At 42.9% G+C, this 21860-nt stretch overlaps 1 protein-coding gene across 3 annotated transcripts in view; it reads right to left on the bottom strand.

Moving 5' to 3' along the window:
- The window catches only part of atp8b4 (ATPase phospholipid transporting 8B4), a 248513-nt gene that overhangs the window by 150293 nt on the left and 76360 nt on the right, over positions 1-21860 (bottom strand). The window contains exon 3 of one of the 3 annotated variants that reach the window (XM_039772861.1): positions 4841-4908. The exons of the other annotated variants lie outside the window; for them this stretch is intronic. Within the exon in view, the coding sequence (XP_039628795.1) occupies positions 4841-4871 (31 nt within the window). The 5' untranslated portion in view covers positions 4872-4908. The remainder of the gene's footprint in view (positions 1-4840; positions 4909-21860) is intronic. 3 annotated transcript variants of the gene reach the window in all.

The following is a 21860-nucleotide window of genomic DNA, read 5'->3' as shown; positions in this document are numbered from 1 at the left end:
CAACCTCTGAGCAAACGAGTGATAAACGTACAGAGAAAGAAAGAGGATGAGAACTAGGAATGCTCACGTCAAGTGTATTTACTGCACTTTATCTTGCAGTGCACTGTTACTGGTTAATTATCCATCCATCCATCCTTTATCCTAACTACAGGGTCATGGGGGTCTGCTGGCACCAATCCCAGCCAACACAGGGCGGAAACAAACCCTGGGCAGGGCGCCAGCCCACCGCAAGGCAGACACACACACACACACACACCCCAAGCACAACGTTGAATCGCCAATCCACCTAACCAGCATTTCTTTGGATTGTGGGAGGAAACCCATGCAGACACGGGGAGAACATGCAAACTCCACACAGGGAGGACCCGGGAAGCGAACCTGGGTCTCCAAACCGTGAGGCATGGTTAATTATATTATACTATATTATATTATATTAGATTAGATTAGATTAGATTAGCCAATGTACCCAGTGTTGTCAGGCTGTATTTGTAGAATGGGTTAAAGAATGAAAGCAAAGGTTTTTGTGTTTTTTGAAATAGTGACAACGTTGTTATTGCTAGCCATCCAATCTGTTAATTTCATTGCCTCTATACTGAAATCTCTTCTCTCGTGAGACGAGAATTTGTTCTTCTTGGGTCTGATTGGATTCCAGAATGCCAAAACACCTTGCTAGGTTGTAATTATGAACGCTGTCATGTCTGACTCATCCTCTCAGTTCAAGGTGGACAGTGCACAGTGCCTAAATTATGAAGAAAAGCCGACAAAGTAGGAGTTAAACAACAGTCCTTCGATTCTCCTTTGTGTTGTGCTGCACTTCCGCTCTCGCTCAAGCCTAACACAACACCCTTGTGTGTTAGTTTACAATACTCCTTTTTATATTACAGCAGAGAGAAGTAATATACGGTGTGGTCCGGGTAAGTAATGTTAAGCTCATGGTAATATAGCTTCAGTCTGTTCACATGCTCTGAGCCAGCAGGTGGCACTAGTGTGTAAAATGTGGCACACAGGGGAAAAAGGAAGAAACATTGGTTTCCAGAGTAGTCTTCCTTGTCTGTATGGTCCTAGAGTGTAATGTGGTCCAGATCTGCTGCTTTACCTGGTCGAGAGGACCTAATGGATGGCCAAGACAGTGGTTGTTCCCTTTACCGGGCCAGAAGGCCAGTATAGCAGGAGTCAGTGTGTTCCCCCAGTAAACTGGCTGGCAGCATCTCTCTGACATAGCTTCCATAAAGACAGCCACAGGGATGCATGGGAGTTGTAGTTCTGTAGGTCAGCCCTGTTGTAGTCTACAGGTGCCACTGCAGGGAGAAATTGGGAGGAAGTACTCCTATCGGCTGGAGGGTCCATCTGACCCTGAAGTTCTTTCGGGGTCAAGCTTAAACAGGAGCCCTCCACTTCACCCTGCTGAGTCAGAGTCAGGTGCAGAGACGATTCAACACTCATCTGGAGTGGAAGCAGAGAAAGAGAAAGGTTTATTACTTGTGAAGACTATTGTGTCAGAAGCTAGTTAAAATGCATTAGAGTTAAATAAAGATTTTATTTGAACTCAGGACTTGTGTTTGTGTAGCTGTGGTCTGGGGTTGGGGCCTGTGATGCCCTCTAGTGTCCATAGTGTTATGTGTCTGTCCATTCACTGTCTTAGCCTACTTATTTTGCAAAAGGGTTATGTGGAGGTCAGACCTGGTGAACAATGCATGAACAAACCCTTTATGAGATGCCAGTCTATCAAATGGCACACTCAAGCAAATGGTATAATCATTAATTAAGCAGTGTATGCATCTATTGAATTAAAAATGTGATTTACCCAAAAAAATCCTCATAAGAACACCACCTAGAGAGTGCCCAGTCTGGGAAGTGAGCCCACGACCTTGGAGTTGTAAAGCAGCAGTGTGAATTTCCCCAATAGCCACAACAGTGTATGGCCTAAAATTCCTAAAAGAACCCTCCATATCATCTGCAGCTGGATAACCAAAGAGAACATTTAACACCAAACCAAGAAAATGTAAAATTATTGGAAGCCAGCTTGATCTCCGATTTTATTCAGGACAAATCTGTCCTCTCTCTCTGTGTGCCACAGCTTAGCTGACAACTGCAAATAAGCTTAGAAAGGTGGCAGGAGAATTCAATTCGCCCATCATCCATCACAAAACGAACGAATGAAAGAAAGGCCGGCGTCTCTGCAAAGTGCGTCGGCCTCTGGTCAGTCGTACAAAAAGACACCTTTGGCTGCTCCGTCTTTTTTTTGACAACCACACACACAACACACACACACAAACACACAAAAAGAAACAAGTCAGTCGTACCTGTGGGTTGCACCTTGGCTTCCATTCCAAATGCTATTTGAGTATGAGAGAAGTAGAGCATGGGTAATGCCAAAAAAATACATTAATAAACAACAGGCAGAGTCTCATGAAGATTCCAGCAGACTTTATCATTTAAAATTTAAAAAAGCCAATCAGAATGAGTTTCTTTTTGCAACAACTTTAGCTCTGATGCTTTAGAAGCTACGGCCTTAGAGAGGCCTGCAGAGAAGCAGCACACTGATGGTAAAGTGATACCCGTGTCTCCTGGCGAGGAAGAGGTGCACACAGAACAATGATTTTGGCAGTGAAGACGGCACATGGCACTTATCTCCAGCTAGCAGCACCTTTTAAAGAAAAAGGGGAGGCAGTGGGGGGGTGGAGGTGGGCCGCTCAATAGCAAAGTGCCTGCCTGCGATTATTTACATGGCCATTGAGAAAGATTACATTAGAGAGGCCAATGTGGCTGTGTGTGTGTGTACGCTCGTGTGTGTGTGTGTGTGTGTGTGTACACTCCACAAGGACATTCAGATTCTAAATAATCCAGAAAACAACAAGCTATGGCCAAGAGGTTTCTAAGCAACAAGCCTGTTGTTGTTTTTTTAGCACACTAGGCTTTATTTTTCTAATTGGTGTATAGATGCGCCATTTCCTTTACTGGACATCCTTTAACTTTACCCAGTTTTAAAAGTTTTAAACAGCAATAACTCTAATAAGGGCTTCCATTTGTAAGGGGAAAAATATAAGGGTAAGCAGACAACTCAAGAAGTCAAAAAATGTTGGGGTGCCACCCTAGCAACCCCTTCTAATTGTAACAAAAAAAAAAGACAACCAACAAATGTTTCAGACAAAAAAGAATATTTTAAGGTTGTTGAGCTTATGTAGGCCTTCAGCAGCTCTGTCCTTCTCTAGTGCCAGAGCGGTATCTGACAGCTCCTCCTGGAAAAAGGGCCGGCTTTATAGGGCGGAGACTGGAAGAGGTGGGGTTTTCTTTGGATGGTAGGGCGGAGTTTTTCCTGGGTGGTGGGGCGGAGTCAGTTGGCCATCATGGCTGTTTTGATTCTTGGTTTGGGAGGATGAAGGAGAATGCAACGTTAGCATCAGCGCCCCCTCTTTTCCCTGAGTGTAAATGCTTACCTCACTAGAGCCATAAACCAGGTGCCATAAAATGAAAGCAAAACAGAGGCGCAGCTTTTCATACCAGTACAACCTGGATTGTCCTAGAGGTCTGAAAGCAGACGAAGATCAACATGTGAGTGTGTCAATCTCAGGCCGCCTATCATCTGATTTCTAGACAGTGTAGCAGATGGCCAGGGCCCTCCTGAAATGGAAGGACCGGGGGAGAGAGCATGCTCAGGGCATTATAGAGGGCAGCCCCCACAGGGCATCATGGGAGTTGGAGTTTGGTACAGCCCTGTTGGGTCCCATAGGTGCCACCAGGAGGGTGCTGCAGGGTCCCTAGAGGGCTCCAATCTTACCTGGAAGTGCTTTTGGGTGAATCCTTCAGGACACTAGAAGCACTCCCAATGATCAGATAAAAGGATCCAGAGTCAGACGGATGTGCACGATGCTTGCTGGAGGAGGAGTAAAGGTGAAAGAAGAAGAGAGAGAGAGAGAGAAGAAGGAAAGATAAAGTGCTTGATGCCTGTCACTGTGCTCCATCTGGTGAGAAACTATTTGGGAAGAGTTTCCCATGAAAATAATAAAAACCTGTTGTACTGAACTTGTGTCCTGCATCTGTCTGTGTCAGGTTTGGGGAGATGAGCGTCCCCTGCAGGCCACAATAGCCTTCTTATTCCCTCTAGCCAGGTCATCCTCTTATCACTGAGGTTCTAAAACTTGTCTCTCATTCCCCCAAACTTTCTTTCTTGGAGGGGAAGGAGGCTCTTAAACTCATTCTCTCCCTTCCAGGCTTTCATCCTTGGGAAGGGATCATAAAATCGACAGTTTCATTGTCCCCAATATACGGAGTTCATCCAACTTCATTCACGCTTTTGACGTCACAGATAAAATATCAAAGTGTACTCTGTGTTCAAGAATGGCACTTCAAAACCATGTCAGAAGTGTCAGCTTCTATTCAGAGATGTCACATCAAAGCCACGTCAGAAGCATCCACACTGTGGATTTCCTAAAGATGTTGAGGGGGAAGAGGCTAAGTAAACATTAAACAACTACAACAATTTACTTCTTGTATGGCCTACAATCACACAAGGAAAGCCTCAATGGGCTTTAGCAGGCCCAATTTTTTGACAGACCCCCAGCCTTGACTCCCTAAGAAAAGCAAAGAAGTGCTTCCCAACTTTAGCCCTAAACGGACTTCCCAAAGCACAGCAGCACATGGCACAGGATTAGAGTTTACCGGATAACTGAGCAAATCAGCCTGACTATAAAGTCAGCACTCCTGGAATTCACCCTGCAGCTTGAGAACTGTGGCCTCAAGGCAGACGGATTATTTGAGAATGACCATATCACCGTTCTTCATTTTTTTTGAATGGTATTTTCAAAATCAATTTTGTCTTGTTAAGTAAAGGGTGACTTACCGATGACAGTATTATTGTCACAAAGCTTCATAGCATCAAGTGTCGTCCAATTAGGCCTGAGGGCTGGCCTGCAAACAAGAGGAGTGAGAGCGTCAGGCAGCTGGCTTAAATACAATTTTGACAAACAAAAATTATAAGTGAACAACTTTCTCAGGTTCCTAGGACTTTCCCTGCCATGCTTGATCTCTTTCACTCCTACTCCTGTGTTGGAGTTTTGGCCTCCACTTGATCACAAGTGCATGTCTTACCCCTTGGAAGTTTTCACATTTCAGTGTTATACAAAATTGAAATGGATTACAGTGGATATATTTCAGAGTTTTTGACATCGATCAACCGACTCTTTCATGTCAAGGTGACAACGGTGCCCTTGTGTCCATGTCAGGTCAAGTCAAGTCAAGTAGCTTTATTGTAATACCATCCATACACAGTACTGCTGTGAATGGTGAAATAGTATTTATCAAGTATCGCAGAATTACTCCTAGGAATTGACCAAGATGTTAATTTGTCTTATCCCGGTGTAGGACATGAGAGGTAGTTATAAAGTGTCCTCCACCACCTCTCAGCTAGGAGTAAGAGGTGTGGAAGAAATAACATTCAATTTGGAGATATGTATCAAAGAAAGAAATGCTGTCCTCAACTAGGACCTTTTAGAGCCAGGAACCAGGCAGGAGGAAGCTTGTCCATTGCAGCTTATATTACTCTACAGTAAATGCTGAAGAGGGAGCACTCATCACAGCAGTGTGTCACAGAATGGTCAAAAAGATGAAGGCAGAGGTCAGTTTTATAAACATGTCAGTCTGCATTACAGTGCTGATTAATGCACACTCAGACTCTGATTGGTCCGTTGACTTACTCCCAAATAACTTATTCAAATAAAAGTCTACTCCACTACACTCTTGTTCTTCTCAAATCTCAGAGGTTCAGCTATTATCCTTGAAATCTCTGTGCAAGTGACAACTGTCCAGTCTTGGTTTTCACAGGACATCTGCTGATCTCTTAGTCATCGCCTGGTACATTTTGTGTGTTACATCAACCATTCTCCAAGTACATTCTTGTCTTTAATTTACTTGATCATTTCAGTAGTCTCTTCATGACATTTCTAAAACAAATCTCTCTATTTTAATAATCATGCGACGAGACAAGATTTTTTGGAAGATTTTTTCAAGTCCCATGAGATGAGACTTTGGCCATGAGATTTTTTCAAGTCACTGCTTCCTCTCAACCATATTTAACCAAACACACAGTAATCTCACCTCTCATTCGTGTGAATGCTTTTGACAGACACATTTTCTGATCTCTCAGCTCTTATAAATTTTAACGTTTTCCTCACTCTAAGTTCCTAATTAAAGAAGACATATTATGTCCAAATCTTATTGAAGAATTTCCTCACGGAGGGTTATCAACAGAAAAATAAGTACACGTGCAGTCCTAGCACCGAGAAATGATGAAGTCAAATGAATTTACGCCAAAAATGTCGATCGGTTACACTGCAAATTGGATAAATGCATATCAATAGACTCTGCTGAAAAAGTTGGTGGTGATGGTGCGGAAGATGAAAACATCAACTTTCAATATCCCGTAGAATATCTACAACTGTTAACACAGTCCGGTCTTCCTCCGGCCAAATTATTGTAGGAAGAAAGATGTATCCAAGAAAGGTAATCTTGTACATCTTCAGGGGATAACATTACACAACAAAGGAGATCTTGATATGCCATTCGTATTAAAACGTTAACAGTTTCCTGTTAGAATAGCTTTTGCAAAGACAATTAACAAATCTCAGAGCCAAACATTCTTAATAGAGAGAAAGAAACGAAGTTCAATCACAGGCAGTTATACGTTACGTTGCCATGATAAAAGTCCAAAAATAGAATCAGAATTCAATGCGATATTAACAAAAATGTAATTCAAAAAATTGTTTTCACTGAGGTTTTACAACAACAACAACAACATTTATTTCTATAGCACATTTTCATACAAACAGTAGCTCAAAGTGCTTTACATATTAAAGAATAGAAAAATGAAAGACACAATTTATAAAATAAAATAAATCAACATTAATTAACATCGAATAAGAGTAAGGTTCAATGGCCAGGGGGGACAGAAAAACAAAAACTCCAGACGGCTGGAGAAAAAATAAAATCTGTAGGGATTCCAGACCATGAGACCGCCCAGTCCCCTCTGGGCAGTAAAAGTGTAAGTTTAAAAAGTATTTGTGTGTGATTCCCATGAAAATAAAAATCTTTTTAAATTGTACAACCGCATCCCGCATAGAGGCTAGAGCGTAGCACCAGCCCAGGGGTTGACGAGCGAAGCGAGCAGAGGTCTTGTGTACTGCAAACCCGGGCGTCTACCCATTGCCCAGGTAACACTCAGGCTTGATGTTTACAGAAGACCCGCCTAAAACCTTTTTGCACTGTTTTTACAGCTCGAGTGATGTTCAGTTCCAACGCTAAGGAGGCTAATGGTGAGGACTAGTGCCTTGTTCTTGAGATTGTTCCTTCCTTGCACAATACACTTCCTGGGAGAGGCTCCAGTAACATCCGCGACTCTGTTCAGGAATAAGCAGATTAGAAAAACACATACCAAAGAACCTGCATCAATTAATTTATATTATGACAAAGGTTGGAAACTACCGGGCTAGGACTTTACTGAATTAGTTTATCGCTTGGGAAAGGAAAGGAGTGTGGAGTTACATAAAAGATCAAACACTTTGATCCGAGTCATTCGTCATCAGGACAAGATAAGCAATGAAATTAGTGCAATGTCACATGTCCTGGTAACTCCATGTGTGCATTTTAACATAAATATGAAGAAGAAGAAAAAACAAACGACAGAAGGGTGACATCAGAGATCAAGAGAGACACAAAATCATCTGATTTGGAAAACATAACTATGAATGACACCAATCACTAAACCAAAATCTGGTCAGGACAACATCCACCCCTTGACACTTCTGATTTTCAGTAAGCTTTTCTAAGACTGTTTAAATCTGGACTTTGCTATCTATTTTGTTTTCTATTATATTTCCTTCTATTCAGTATTGTTATACTTTATTAAATATCATGTTGCTTTTAATATTCTTTATACTTTGTCTTTTATCTAGAGCGATTGAAATGATAGAAGGGTACCAAGTGTGAGTTAGAAGACTACTGTCCTATTCACGGGGTTTATCGAGGCTACTGAGGTCGCTCCTCAATAATTATAACAACTATGCGACATGCAACACTGAAAGATGGCAGGGAATATTGGAGGAGTGAAGGAGACTTCAGAAACCACACTAGGATAGCCGTGACTAGTTTCAGAAACTCTTCTGTGGATCATTCATTGTATAAATAAATAAACGCACCCATTAACGGGCTGAAATGCCAGCCTCAGCCTTTCTGTCGTCACAATGAGGGTATAAGATAGATCTTTATGTATATTGTTGGGTTAGTAATGGCTGCAATCTCTAATGAACCTCTTCCGAGGGTGCATGCACCCCCTGCTGGATACACCCAGGAAGTGCAGGCTTCAATCGGGAGCGGGTGTGGGCTCTTCGAACAAGGGATGGTTGGGGGGTGCCTGGCTGATCGCACATACATCTGTGAATGGGAGCGTCAGTCCAGTGTCTCATTCTTACCTTGCAAGTGTCCAATGGGGTAAGCCAATCTAAAAGGAGCTTGTAAGGCAGAGAGAAGGAAGAGAAACGACAAAGGAGAAGGAAAGACAGGGGATTAAAATGGGAGAATGGGAGAACGAGAGAACGAACGAAAGGGAAGATTGAGAAAGCCAGTGCTAGAGGACCAGAGGCAGGTGGTCCCACTGAACAATGCAAGGGAGTAGGAGAGACCTGATATGCCGTGTCTCCTGTAGACGATGAGGGACGTGTGTGCGTCCCAGGGACCCGAGCCAGGAATTGACGGATGACCTGTCGGAAGGGCATCTCCTCTGCTGCAGGAGTAAGCTGAGGAGACGTCGGCTTTAAAAGGAAACACTGGGACTGGTAGGATTTTAAAGAACTGTCTCTGGATGGGGACCTTTGAACCTCGATTTTATGGAATATTGATTGGAATGATTTTAACCTCCATGATCACTTAATTTTATGAATTATTTCTTCATACACTGGACTTTTTTATTCTGAACACCATTTTTGTGAGGATTTTAATTAAAGCACTTATCAAGTTTTGTGCACCTACCCCTTGCTGCATTTGTGTGTCCTCATTTACCCGGCTCATCTTGATTCCTGACTCTCAACTGTTTCAGGTTCAGGAGGTTCCCAATAACTACATGGGGGTGTGGAGTAGACCCAGAGCGAAGGTGTAGATGGCTCCTTGGATTAAAATTATTGTGCATCAGGTCTGCACTTGAAAGTGGGTCACAAATCACCTTCTCTTCTGCATGTGTGTCATGTCTCCTCAAAGGCATTGAGTCTACAGGAGCGGCTCATCCCCTTTTCTTTATTTTTTTATAAAATGATGTAGACACCACCGACATTGCACACAACGAGATTTATCATGCACTCCAGATGTCTGCCATCTAAGTTTAATGAGCGACAGAGACTCTGCTACTTTATCGTTGATGAGAGCGTAATGGGAAGATTCACAGAGTTTAACTGCATGAGAGTCATAGAGCAGAAGACAAAAGCCCAAACCATGGAGATTAGGAATTTAAAATGCATCTGACATCTCAATATACTGTCCTGCAGGGCTCGTGGCTCCAGAATTCCTCATCTGGCTTTCAGTACCTCAGGCTCATTACCAGGAATGTCAACATGAACTCCGTGCTGCAGTTTACTTAACTGTTTTCTATAGCAAGCTTTGTTGAGCTATTCAGATAGTCCAGGAAATGCAAAAAACCAATGGGTGTTCAGTGTGACATATGGTCATTGAAAAATAAAAAAAAAGATTTAAAATTATTAGGTCTAACAATATGGGCTTGGGTGTAACTCTTCTTATGCTCCCCCATGATGCTCACTGCCAAAACGTATTCTAACATATGCTGTGACTTGATTAACCTTTTTCTTGAGCTCTCCTGGGGCTCCTGCTTTTCATTCGCAAATTTCTAAACGACACTCTGTCAGCCTCAGGTGAGATTCTGCTGTCTTTCAAACCAGTTTTGGTTTCTTGTTAAATGCCGTCCTTTAAGTGGTTATGGGAGAAAAACAAAGAATCCATCCATGTACTTCACAACCCAACTTCTCTCACTATCAAGTTACAAGGAGTCTAAGTCTATCCTGGGTGTACTTATGATTTGAGTGCAGGAGAAATAGCTAAAAGGAGTGAGGACACAAAAAGACCCCTAAAGCAAGCCTGAGTAGAGTAGGCCGCACTCGAGGCAGCCAAACCCTGAAAAAAACTTCACTGGCAGGTTCCAAACTATACTGGCCCAAAAAGGGAATTTGGCTTCCAAAGTTCAAAAATATACTTTTACTCTTCTTCTTTACTCTTCTACTCTGATCCCGGTAGGGGTTGCCACAGCAGATCATATTTTTCCATATCATCCTGTCCTCTCCATCTTGCTCTGTCACACCTACCACCTGCATGTCCTCTCACCACATCCATAAACCTTCTCTTAGATCTTCCTCTGTTCCTCCTCCCTGCCAGCTCTATCCTTAGCACCCTTCTCCCAGTCTACCCAGCATCTCTTCTCTGCACAGGTCCAAACCAATGCAATCTCGTCTCTCTGATTTCATCTCCAAACCGTCCAACCTGAGTTGACCCTCTAATTTATTTATTTCTAACCAAAAATATACCTTTAAATATCCCAAAATGCACAAAATTTCCCACAAGAGAGAGGAACTGTAAAAACCCCAGGTAGCTTGACCCCCAAATTCAAAGGGCAGGCGTCAGTCTGCCAAGGCACAAAAAGACGATTTGGTTTCCAAAGTTCAAAATATATCTTTAAATGTCCCAAAATACACTAAATGTCCCACAAGGGAGAGGAAATGTAAAAACCCCAGGTTGCCTGACCCCCGATCTCCACAGTCGGGCTTCAATCTGCTCAGACATAAAAAGGCAATTTGGCATCCAAAGTTCAAAATATACATTTAAATATCCCAAAATACACAAAACTCCTGACAAGGAAGAGGAATTGTAAAAACCCCTGGCAGCTTGACCCCCCAAATTTTACAGGCCGGCGTTAGTCTGCATAGGCACAAAAAGAGGATTTGGTTTCCAAAGTTCAAAATATATCTTTAAATGTCCAAAACTACACAAAATGTCCCACAAGAGAGAGGAACTGTAAAAACCCCAGGCAGCTTGAGCTAAAAACTCCATAAGACCAAAAAAGGTGATTTGGCTTCCAAAGTTCAAAATATATATTTGAAGGAATACTCCATCCAAGAATGAGACATATATATTCTTTATGTTACTTACCCATGTCATTTGTAGTGGTATACAAAAAAATTAATCTCACTTTTTTGGGGAGAAATTACATAGACATTCTGACTGAACAAGACCCAACAGTGACCTGTGCTGGACAACAGTAAATGATGTATCAGCACAGTGGCAGCGCTAATGCCTTGAATGTACTGTAAGTAGATCTTGGGTTCACGCCCTGGGTCATCCCTGCGTGGAGAGTGCTTTGAGTAGCGAGAAAAGTGCCATATACTGTAAATGTAAATAATAATAATTATTATTACCATTAATGTGGAAAAACATCCATGAAAAAAAGAAATAAAATTCTAATCTAACTCACGTCTCATATTTCACATGTTCATTCTCCATTTGTGTGCTCAGAGAATATTTGCTGAAAATATTAATATTTCAAGAAAACTCAGCCCACGATATAAACAGGAAAGACGCTTTCCCACAATACTGTGCTTCTGAATTGAAGACAGGATTCTTGGCCAATGAAAGATGAGGGGAGGCGGATCTTCATATTCCCATAATACAGTGCTTTGGAATTGCCTTTCCAATTTATATTGTATGCAGAATTTTCCACTAGTATAAATATAATTTTGGCACAAAATGCATACATTTTGCACATTCTGAGCATACAACTGGATAAAGGAAATGTGGATTATACAATCAGAGTTATGTGAGAATTGTTGTCTTTTTTTCCAATGTTGTTTTTCACAACGTTTGCCGTCGGCTAGAGTTGGCCACCATTGGGTCTCATTCAATTAGAATCTTTGTTATATAATCTCTCCATGAAATTTTGTTTTCCTGCTAATAGCGGGGAGCTTCTCAGCAGCAGGGACAGAGAGAATGGCCAGAAATAGGGGAAAGCTGAATGTGGCCAAACACAGAGGGGTCCTTGAAGGATGGGACCTCAGACTGGGGCAAGGGTTCACTGTTCAGCACCACAATGACCCGAAGCACACAGCCATGACAACGCTAGAGTAGCTTTGGGACAAGTCTCTGAATGGTCCAGCCAAAGCCCAGACATAACACCCCACAGGGCCTGAAGATGGCCACTTACAGATGCTTACCATCCAGTTTAAAGGAATTTGAGAGGACCTACCAGGAAGAAGGGCATAAACTACAAAAATCAAGGATCGCTAGGCTTGTAGAGATTTACTCAAGAAGATCTGGAGCTGGAATTGCTGCCAACATGGCTCCTACAAAGTATTGAATTAAGGGTCTGAATACTTACATGGAGGAGCGATTTTGACTTTTGATTTTTTTTAATGAATTTGCAAACCTTTTTGAAGACAGGTGTTCACTTTGTCATTATGGGTTATTGAGTATAGATTGTTGGGCAAATTTATCCTTTTAAAATTAAATCTGCAACACAATAAAGTGAGCCAGAAGTAGAGTCTGATTTTTTTTCTGAATCCATTGTATGTTGTATATCCAGCTCACAAAGAATGGAGGATGTTTGCCGTTTTTAAAGTTCTTGGTCCATTACTTATTCTAAACTGCTGTCACGCGCGTGCGCATCAAGGACATCTGAAGGGCTCTAGTGACTGTAATCCCACCGCCACACCAGGGGTTGGCACTCTGTCTTAATGCCATGCTCTCTTCATTCCTCTGCAGACCAGATGATTGACAGCTAGAACATCTGACATCACTACAGGTGTCCGTCCACCTGGACCCGCCTCTTCCTGCCAGGTGCACTGAAAAACAGAAGCTCCGCCCTCTTTGCCAGTTCTGTCCTGAACTCATCGTATCTGAAAAGACCTCTCTGCAATTATCTGCTTGCGATCCAATTATACGGGGTTACCTTATCGTTGTCCTTTGATTCGTTTACACTGGACTTGCATGACAAGCACCCCATGCAGGGTTGGCTCCTGCCTTGTGTCCAATGCTGTCTGGACAGGTCCCCTGCAAGCCTGAATGGGATGAAGCCTCAAGGATCTTTTATTAGAAACGTTTCGTTTGCTGTCAGTTTTTATTTATTTTGTTAATACGGTGGTGAAAGGAAGAAGTACAGAACTCAAATAAAAGCAAGTCAAAGCCAGTGGGAATATTAAACGGTACAAATGGATCCCACTCCAAGGGTGTGCGTGCGAGCGTCTGGTTTTCCCCTCACCTCTCGCGGGCTGATCGTAACTCATCTTCTGGAGATTTATTACACGTGCTCCTAGTTTTATATGTAGGCCCGGTGCAGGGGTAGTAAAAAACAGAATCGATTTATCGCTCAAGGAAAGTTCATTATTCCAGGCTGCTGGTAATTTACTGGAAGGCTCGTGTGCCTTACAGTTCAATTTCTTTTTCTATTATCACATTCATTATGATGCTATTTGAGAGATTTTTTTTTCAGCTTTTCTTCCCCCATTCTTAAGACAATGAATTAGTATTTTATATAGCACACCATGACCTAAATAAGTACCACAAGTACCTAAAGCAGTAGAACATTCAGTTGCAAAATTATTAGTTTGCAAATCAAACAGAGGAGCTCCAGTAGCAGAGGACAGCAGATGGTCAGTGGGCAGCAGGGGAGATTACAACTGGCCATGCCAAATACAAAATGCCAGACCTTATGTCCTGCCGGGGTGTAGAAGAGTTTCGTCAGGCGGACACCCAAATGGATCTAAACCTGAGCTCTGAAGAGACTGGTGGTGTTTATGTGTCATACACTCTCCATTTTGGTACCCACTAGGATAACAGTCCAAGTGATATTGGGGGGCAAAGCTCAACAACTGCATTTCATTGTTTAGCAGCATGCTGGCACCCATTGCATCATGGGGACCCTCCAATTCCCCAAATTGTTGATCGTGTGTCCTTTCCTTGCAGTGCTTGATGTTTCACAGGACACCCCGACCTCTGGATTATCACTCAAGTGTCTAAGCTTCATTTGCAAGATTACTGCAATTACTCACTGGCCATTTTATTAGGTACACCTTGCTAATACCGGTTTGGACCCCCTTTTGCCTTCCATAATTCTTCATGGTGTAAATTCAACAAGGTGCTGGAAACACTCCTCAGGGATTTTGGTCCATATTGACATGATAGCATCACGCGGTTGCTGCAGATTTGTCGGAGGGCTGCATATCCATGATGTGAATCTCCTGTTCCACCACATCCCAAAGGTGCTCTACTGGATTAAGATCTGCTGACTGTGGAGGCCATTTGAGTGCAGTGAACTCCTTGTCATGTTCAAGAAACCAGTGTGAGAGGATCTGAGTTTTGTGACATGGCGTGTTATCCTGCTGGAAGTAGCCATCAGAAGATGGCGGTCATAAAGGGATGGACATGGTCAGCAAGAATAATCAAGTAGGCTGTGGCATTTAAAAGATGCTCAGTTGGTACTAAGGGGCCCAAAGTGTGCCAAGAAAATATCCCCCATACCATTACACCACCAGCACCAGCCTGAACTGTTGAATCAAGGCAGGATGGATCCATGCTTTCATGTTCATGTCAAATTCTGACTCTGCCATCCAAATGTCATAATGGAAATCGAGACCAGGCAACGTCTTTACAGTCTTCTGTAGTTCAGTTTTAGTGGGCCCGTGTGAGTTGTAGCCTCAGTTGCCTGTTCTTAGCTGACAGGAGTGGCACCCGCTGTAGTCTCCTGCTGCTGTAGTCCACCTGCTTCAAGGTTTATCGTTTTGTGTGTTCAGAGATGTTCTTCTGAAAAACCTCAGTTGTAACGAGTGCTTATTTGAGTTACTGCTGCCTTTCAATCAGCTCAGACCAGTCTGGCCGTTCTCCTCTGACCTCCGGCATCAATAAGGCAACCCTGGAGATGGTTGTGTATGCAAATCGGACTATGGAATGTTTTCAAAGACGTACATGTATGGAATTTAACCTTGAAGAGGGATTTTAAAAGGGTTCCTCTTAGAAGCATCTCAAATATGATATATACTGGAGAATATAACTTGACAAATGCACTAGAACGGGATGCGCGGACCTCAAAAGAGGGGTCCCCTTTGCTGTAGGTCCTCAGGCAGACGACCCACTTGCCACCCCCAAGTGCCGCTCTTGATCCTGGAGATGGTTGTGCGTGGAAATGCCAGAAGATCATCAGTTTCTGAAATACTCAGACAGGCCTGCCTGACACCAACAACCAGGCCATGTTCTAAGCCTTTCATCCCCATTCTGATGGTCAGTTTGGACTTCAGCAGGTCTACATTGAGTTGCTGCCGTGTGATTGGCTGATTGGGTTTTTGTGTTAAGAAGCAGCTGAGCAGGTGTACCTAATAAAGTGGACGGTGAGTGTGTATAAGGGACTATTGCTCGATTTATATTTAAATTTTATGCGCTGAGTTCAAAGCTTATTTTTTTGAGTTCAATTTTTCGCCCACAGTACTGTATGTTGTTCAGAAATGAGAAATGTGACTTTTCCATCGTGATGGATGGGCCGGCAGCTCAAAATGGCCGACACATCCAGGACACTAGATGGCGATTTTCCTGCAGCATAGCGGTGCCCCGGATTCCTGCAGGGCACCATGGGATATGAAGTTCGGCTTCACAACCCTGCTGGGGTACTGTGGGTGCTGCCAGGAGACGCTGCAGGGAGACACAGGAATTTCTGTTTCCCGTATAGTATAAGTACTCACAAGTCACGAGGACGGAAGTCCCAAAGTACTTCCGAGCTGAAGAAAAGCTAATTCTCCAACTGACCCGGAAGTGCTAGCAAGACAGAAGGACAGAAGCACTTCCAGGTCAAGAACTATATAAAGAACAGTTGGAGACCCAGCAAGCGAGCCGGAGTTTGGAGGGAGTGAGACCGAGCTTGCTGGGAGGAGAAGAGGAGAATTATTGTGTGTATTCATTGTGTGTTTGGTAGATGAGGTGCTTTGGAGGCACTATAGTGAAAAAAAGTATTAAAAATCGTCTTAGTGCTTTTTAAACCTGTGTCCGGAGTTTCTGTCTGTTGGGTTTCATGGGGCAATAGTACCCCCAAGTGTCCACACCATCTTCAATGTGATATTACATACTTTAAATCCGACTTTTCTGGAGAGTGGTGATGTGTTGCTTGTTGATTAGCATGTGCAAACAGAATTTCCTTGGACTCTGAATAAACCTACAAACCGATGATCAGACACCATAATATGCACACCGGCTTGGAGTTGAATTGTGACGCGACTGTGCCAAGGAATCAGGGGTAGCCTGACGATTATTGACTCAGAAAAGTTTCACATGAAGACTCGGGTGGGGAATGACACCCTGTGGTTTAGACCAGCGATTCTCAGCCTTTTTCTCCTTGTGAACCCCTTCAAAAAACTGGAATAAATTCATGAACCCCCTGTGTAGTCATTACGATACAGGATTATCCTTGTACGTTGGATGTTTTGTTTCAATGTGTCTATGAAGAAGTGATAGTTTTAAACTGCTGTTGGCCAGGACTTCATTACAAATTACACAAAGCGGTTTAGGTTCTGACTCATCCCTGGTAAAATAAAAACCCATTCATAAATAGTCGCTGTCATATTTTTGTTTCTTCTCTTTAGTCTTACTATGTTCGCCTATTTTTTCCTTGCTTTCAGTCTGGAGAGACAGTAGCTCACTACAACTTTCAGTATCGTCACCCTGTGTTGGTACCAAACTAGGGACTGAAGCAGAAGAAGAAGCAATTGATTGCTCGTTAAGCTTTTCGTTAGATTTGATAAAACTACCCATTTTTAACCATCGATCCATAATAAAATTACGGAGTAATAATTATTCACTTTCACGTTCAATGTGTGCACGTTTAAATAAAAAGTCTTCATCATAATTTAGTTACACACACTATGCACTACCAATTTATCTTATTAAAATCACTCGTAAAATTCAAATTATGGAGTAATAATTATTCACTTTTACGTTCGACGTGCACACGTTTAAATAAAAGTCTTTATCGTAATTTAGTTACACACGCACTACCAATTTATCTTATTAAAATTAAATAAAAAGTCTTTATCGTAATTTATTTACACACACTATGCACTACCAATTTATCTTATTAAAATCACTCGTGGTTCTTTAGTGCGTCATGCGATTACAATACAATACAATACAGTTTATTTTTTGTATTGCCTAAAATTACACAAGAAGTGCCGCAATGGGCTTTAACAGGCCATGCCTTTTCACAGCCCCCCCAGCCTTGACTCTCTAAGAAGACACGGAAAAACTCCCAAAAAAACCCTTGTAGGGAAAAAATGGAAGAAACCGTGGGAAAGGCAGTTCAAAAAGAGACCGCTTTCTAGGTAGGCTGGGCGTGCAGTGGGTGTCAAAAAGAAGGGGGCCAATACAATACAATACAAAGAACAGAACAAATCCTCAATACATCCATCCATCCATCCATTTTCTAACCCGCTGAATCCGAATACAGGGTCACGGGGGTCTGCTGGAGCCAATCCCAGCCAACACAGGGCACAAGGCAGGAACCAATCCTGGGCAGGGTGCCAACCCACCGCAGGACACACACAAACACACCCACACACCAGGGCCAATTTAGAATCGCCAATCCACCTAACCGGCATGTCTTTGGATTGTGGGAGGAAACCGGAGCGCCCGGAGGAAACCCACGCAGACACGGGGAGAACATGCAAACTCCACGCAGGGAGGACCCGGGAAGCGAACCCGGGTCTCCTAACTGCGAGGCATCCTCAATACAGTATAAAAATAAAAATTTTAGAAATACGGAGCAGAATTTAACAGTAGATGATATCACATGATATGATTTGGATTTGTTTAGAGTCCTGGAGACCTCAGCCATCAAGCTGCCTCCCCCATTTGGCCATTCAACAGCTGAAACAGCCAGCCAATCCGATGAAAGGACCCCTCTACCCCATGATTCCTGCGATCCTCCATCAGGGATGATTTTACCTTATGCAGGCACAACAACTTGGCAGGTGGGCAGTGGCACCAAGTACCACATTTGAGTACCGAGAAGAGAAACAAAACAGGTGAGGGTTAATAAATTCTCCCTTGTCTGATCGCGGCATTTTTATATCGGCAGACGGTAATCTCGTTCTTTCGAGCAAATTCGGGGTTCTCAGTTCGCTGAATTGGAAGTTTCCAAATCATACGAGAATGTACACGCATCACCAGCGGCTTAGCGTCTCATCGTGTTACAGATTGTTAGCTGTTGTGACTCGACAATTTTACGGAATCTTCCGTCGCAATGTGTAAGTGACTGAGGTAATATTTATGAATTTGACATTTAATCGATTTGTTGACCCATTTTTATTATCGTATTATTAATAGTACTGTGAATATATTTGCCTACATTTAATATTTCGCTATATTTTTTGCTTTTGGGATTTAAAATTCAGCCATTACAATATTTTTTTTGCAAACCCCTTTTATAAAGCACACAAACCCCTGGGGGTTCGTGAACCACCGGTTGGGAATCACTGGTTTAGACTAAAAAGGAAGAAGAGGCTGCCCAGTGATGTGTAGCCCAAGATAAAGGAGCCACCCTTCATTACATGAGGGGTCCGGTCTCTTATCATGGCACAGGTCTATTCTGCTTGTTAGCATTTACAGTTCATGTCGACGTATACCACAATGGTGATCCTGTTACCCAAGCAACTCGGAACACAAGCTGTTAATCAAAGTCGGCCGCCACTGACACAAGAAAAGGGATTCTACACATTTAGCTTAATTAAAACCTGGGGGACTCGAGGCTCAAACGACCCAACTGGGGACAGCCACGTCAAAGGCTGCTGTCATCGGCCGGTAATTATGCACAGGCAACCAAGGGAAATGGCAGTGAAGCCTCCAAATGAAACCCTGCGGAATTTCACTACGGTCACATGCCAAAGGATCAGATTTAATATGTAGAAAGAGGTCTGGCTTTTATACAGTCGGTAAATACTCATTAATCAGACGTACTGTTCTGTGCAGCCATCTTTTACCTGTGTTAAACAAATGGGATTTTGGAAAAGTGCTCAGACACAGAGCGCTGTAAGGCACTGCGTAACACTGAAGGCACAAGCCATTAGGACATGTAGCCATCCTTAAATGTCCCAAACATGACTTTTCTACTGCAGGGTCACAGTGAACATTGGGTACAAGGTGGGAACCAACCCTGAGCAGGATGCCATTTTATCAGTCAAGCACTCACCACTAAACTGCTCACATTGGGTCAACGTGCACATCTATGGGATACGGCAAGAAGCCAATAGAGGACTGATACCTTCCCCGGGACACAAGAGGGAAACTGCTCTGGTTGGAGCTGGTGGGTCACACGTTTGTAGCTGGGAAGCTTCAGCCGGTTGGGGCACGCAGCCACCACCAGGGTCCGTCCAGACGTTGTCGGAGTCACATACGGCAGCACTTCCACCACAACAGGGAGTGTTGCTAGGCCAGGAGGCAAATACACTCGGTGTGCTTCCAGGTGCTCAGGAAGATCGTCAAGAAGCACCTGGAGCACATCTGGGTACTGCATAAAAGGGGCCGCCTCACTCCAGTTGAGAAGCCGGAGTTGGGAGGGGGTGAGACGAAGCTTACGAGAGAGGAGTGGAGGCAGCAAGAAAAGAATAGGAGAAAAAGAAGGACTGTGAGTGATTGGTGCACTGTAATTGTCAGAGAAAACAAACGGGTGTATTTTGGACATAAGCTGTCTTGGTGTCTGTCCCTGTCGTGGCTGGTTCTCTCAACAGCTAACTTCTAATATTATTGCTACAAATGCTTGTGATGCATCATCAGTTGAAATTAAAAAAAATGCAAGACTTTTTATTGCTAGGGTGGCACGGTGGCGCAGTGGGTAGCGCTGCTGTCTCACAATAAGGAGACCTAGGTTTGCTTCCCGGGTCCTTCCTGCGTGGAGTTTGCATGTTCTCCCCGTGCCTGCATTGGTTTCTTCCTGGTGCTCTGGTTTCCTCCCATGGTTCAAACACATGCAGGTTAGGTGGATTGGCGATTCTAAATTGTCTCGAGTGTTTTGTGTGTGTGAGCGCCCTGCCCGGGATTGGTTCCTGCCTTGCACCCTGTGTTGACTGGTATTGGCTCCAGCAGACCTCTGTGACCCTGTGTTCCGATTGAGCGAGTTGGAAAATGGATGGATGGATGGATGGATTTTATTACTACCTGCATTACAAAATATGCTCCAAAAGATGGTGCTCTGCCAATATTAACACTGAGGTGTACATGGATTATTCTGATTCACATGCAAGTTGTAATGACAATCAATAAAATATATTAGAAATAATGTCAAATTAATTCAAGTTTTTCTGTATCCAGATGGCAAGGATTGATACTACAGACAGCTAGATAGATAGATAGATAGATAGATAGATAGATAGATAGATAGATAGATAGATAGATAGATATTAATTTTAGTATAGTAGGCAGGATAGATAGATAGATAGATAGATAGATAGATAGATAGATAGATAGATAGATAGATAGATAGATAGATAGATAGATAGATAGATAGATATGAAATGTGCTATCTGTCTATCAATCTATCTATTATATAGTGCCTTACATATCTATCTATCTATAGATGTGAAAGCACTATATAATAGATAGACAGGAAACAACAACAACATTTATTTCTATAGCACATTTTCATACAAAAAGTAGCTCAAAGTGCTTTACATAATAAGGAATAGAAAAATAAAAGATAGTAAGAAAAGTAAGAAAATAAAATTAGTCAACATTAATTAACATAGAATAAGAGTAAGGTCCAATGGCCAGGGTGGACAGAAAAAAAATCTCCAGACGGCTGGAGAAAAAAATAAAATCTGTAGGAAAGGCACTATAAAATAGATAGCGAGACAGTCAAAGTCACTATATGATACAGATATATGAACATTAGCCACGTCTGTCACTCACTCCGTTAAAGCTCAGCTATCATATGCTCCGTATGACCGCACTTACAGTTCTCCAGCCCCCCTTCATTTCCAGCCTGTAGCAGAGGAGAGCTGACATGTTCCTCCTGCCTTGGACTGATGGCCATTGCTGAACCTACAGCACCTACTCACATTGCTGTAAGTGCTCTCTTTCGCTCTCATTTTGTACAGGCCTAATTAAACATTGACCCTCTGTACCTTGGCTCTGTTCCTGAGCACTCAGAACATTGGAAGGCAGCCTGTACAGGCCAGGCACTTTGTCAAACAGAATTCATAAGAAATGCTTTAAAAATAATCTACCTTAAAAGGGGAATTTTTTTGTAGCATAAAATTTTTGGCATAGTTAATTCTGTTATCCACACTGACTGATAAATCCTAAATGAATAATACAACTGGTTTTATTACAACTGCAAGTGGAGCCTCAGCAAGTTGATGAGTTAACGGTGGGCACTGAACTGCCAGTCTCACCCCTCGTATCTTAGTGCCGTAGCCAGTAGGAGCCACACGGTCAGACGTTCTGTAAGCGCGTGAGTTGCATGCTTATGTTACGCTTGACTGTACATATCCTGAATTCTACTGCTATATATAATTCATGTCCTGCCCTGCACACAAAGAGCAAACAACAACCACCTTTGCCAGCAAATCCAAAGAAAAATCTTTTAGCTCTTGATCATGACGCAGGGCCGTCGTACCAGCATCATAGGCCTCTGGGCAAAGTAGTGCACTGGGGTCCCTGTTTTGATAGCGAAACAGAAACATACATAGGCATCAGATACCACCTGCTCCTGGGACCCCCAGCCCCCAGCCAGTGCCCATTGTGCTCATATGATATGACAGCCCTGATTGCCCACTTCACTTCCTAGAATT

Source organism: Polypterus senegalus, chromosome 12 (assembly GCF_016835505.1).
Source record: "Polypterus senegalus isolate Bchr_013 chromosome 12, ASM1683550v1, whole genome shotgun sequence".
NCBI classification, from domain to species: Eukaryota; Metazoa; Chordata; class Cladistia; order Polypteriformes; family Polypteridae; genus Polypterus; species Polypterus senegalus.
Note: the sequence above shows the minus strand (reverse complement) of the source record. Positions and strands in the feature narration are given on the sequence as shown.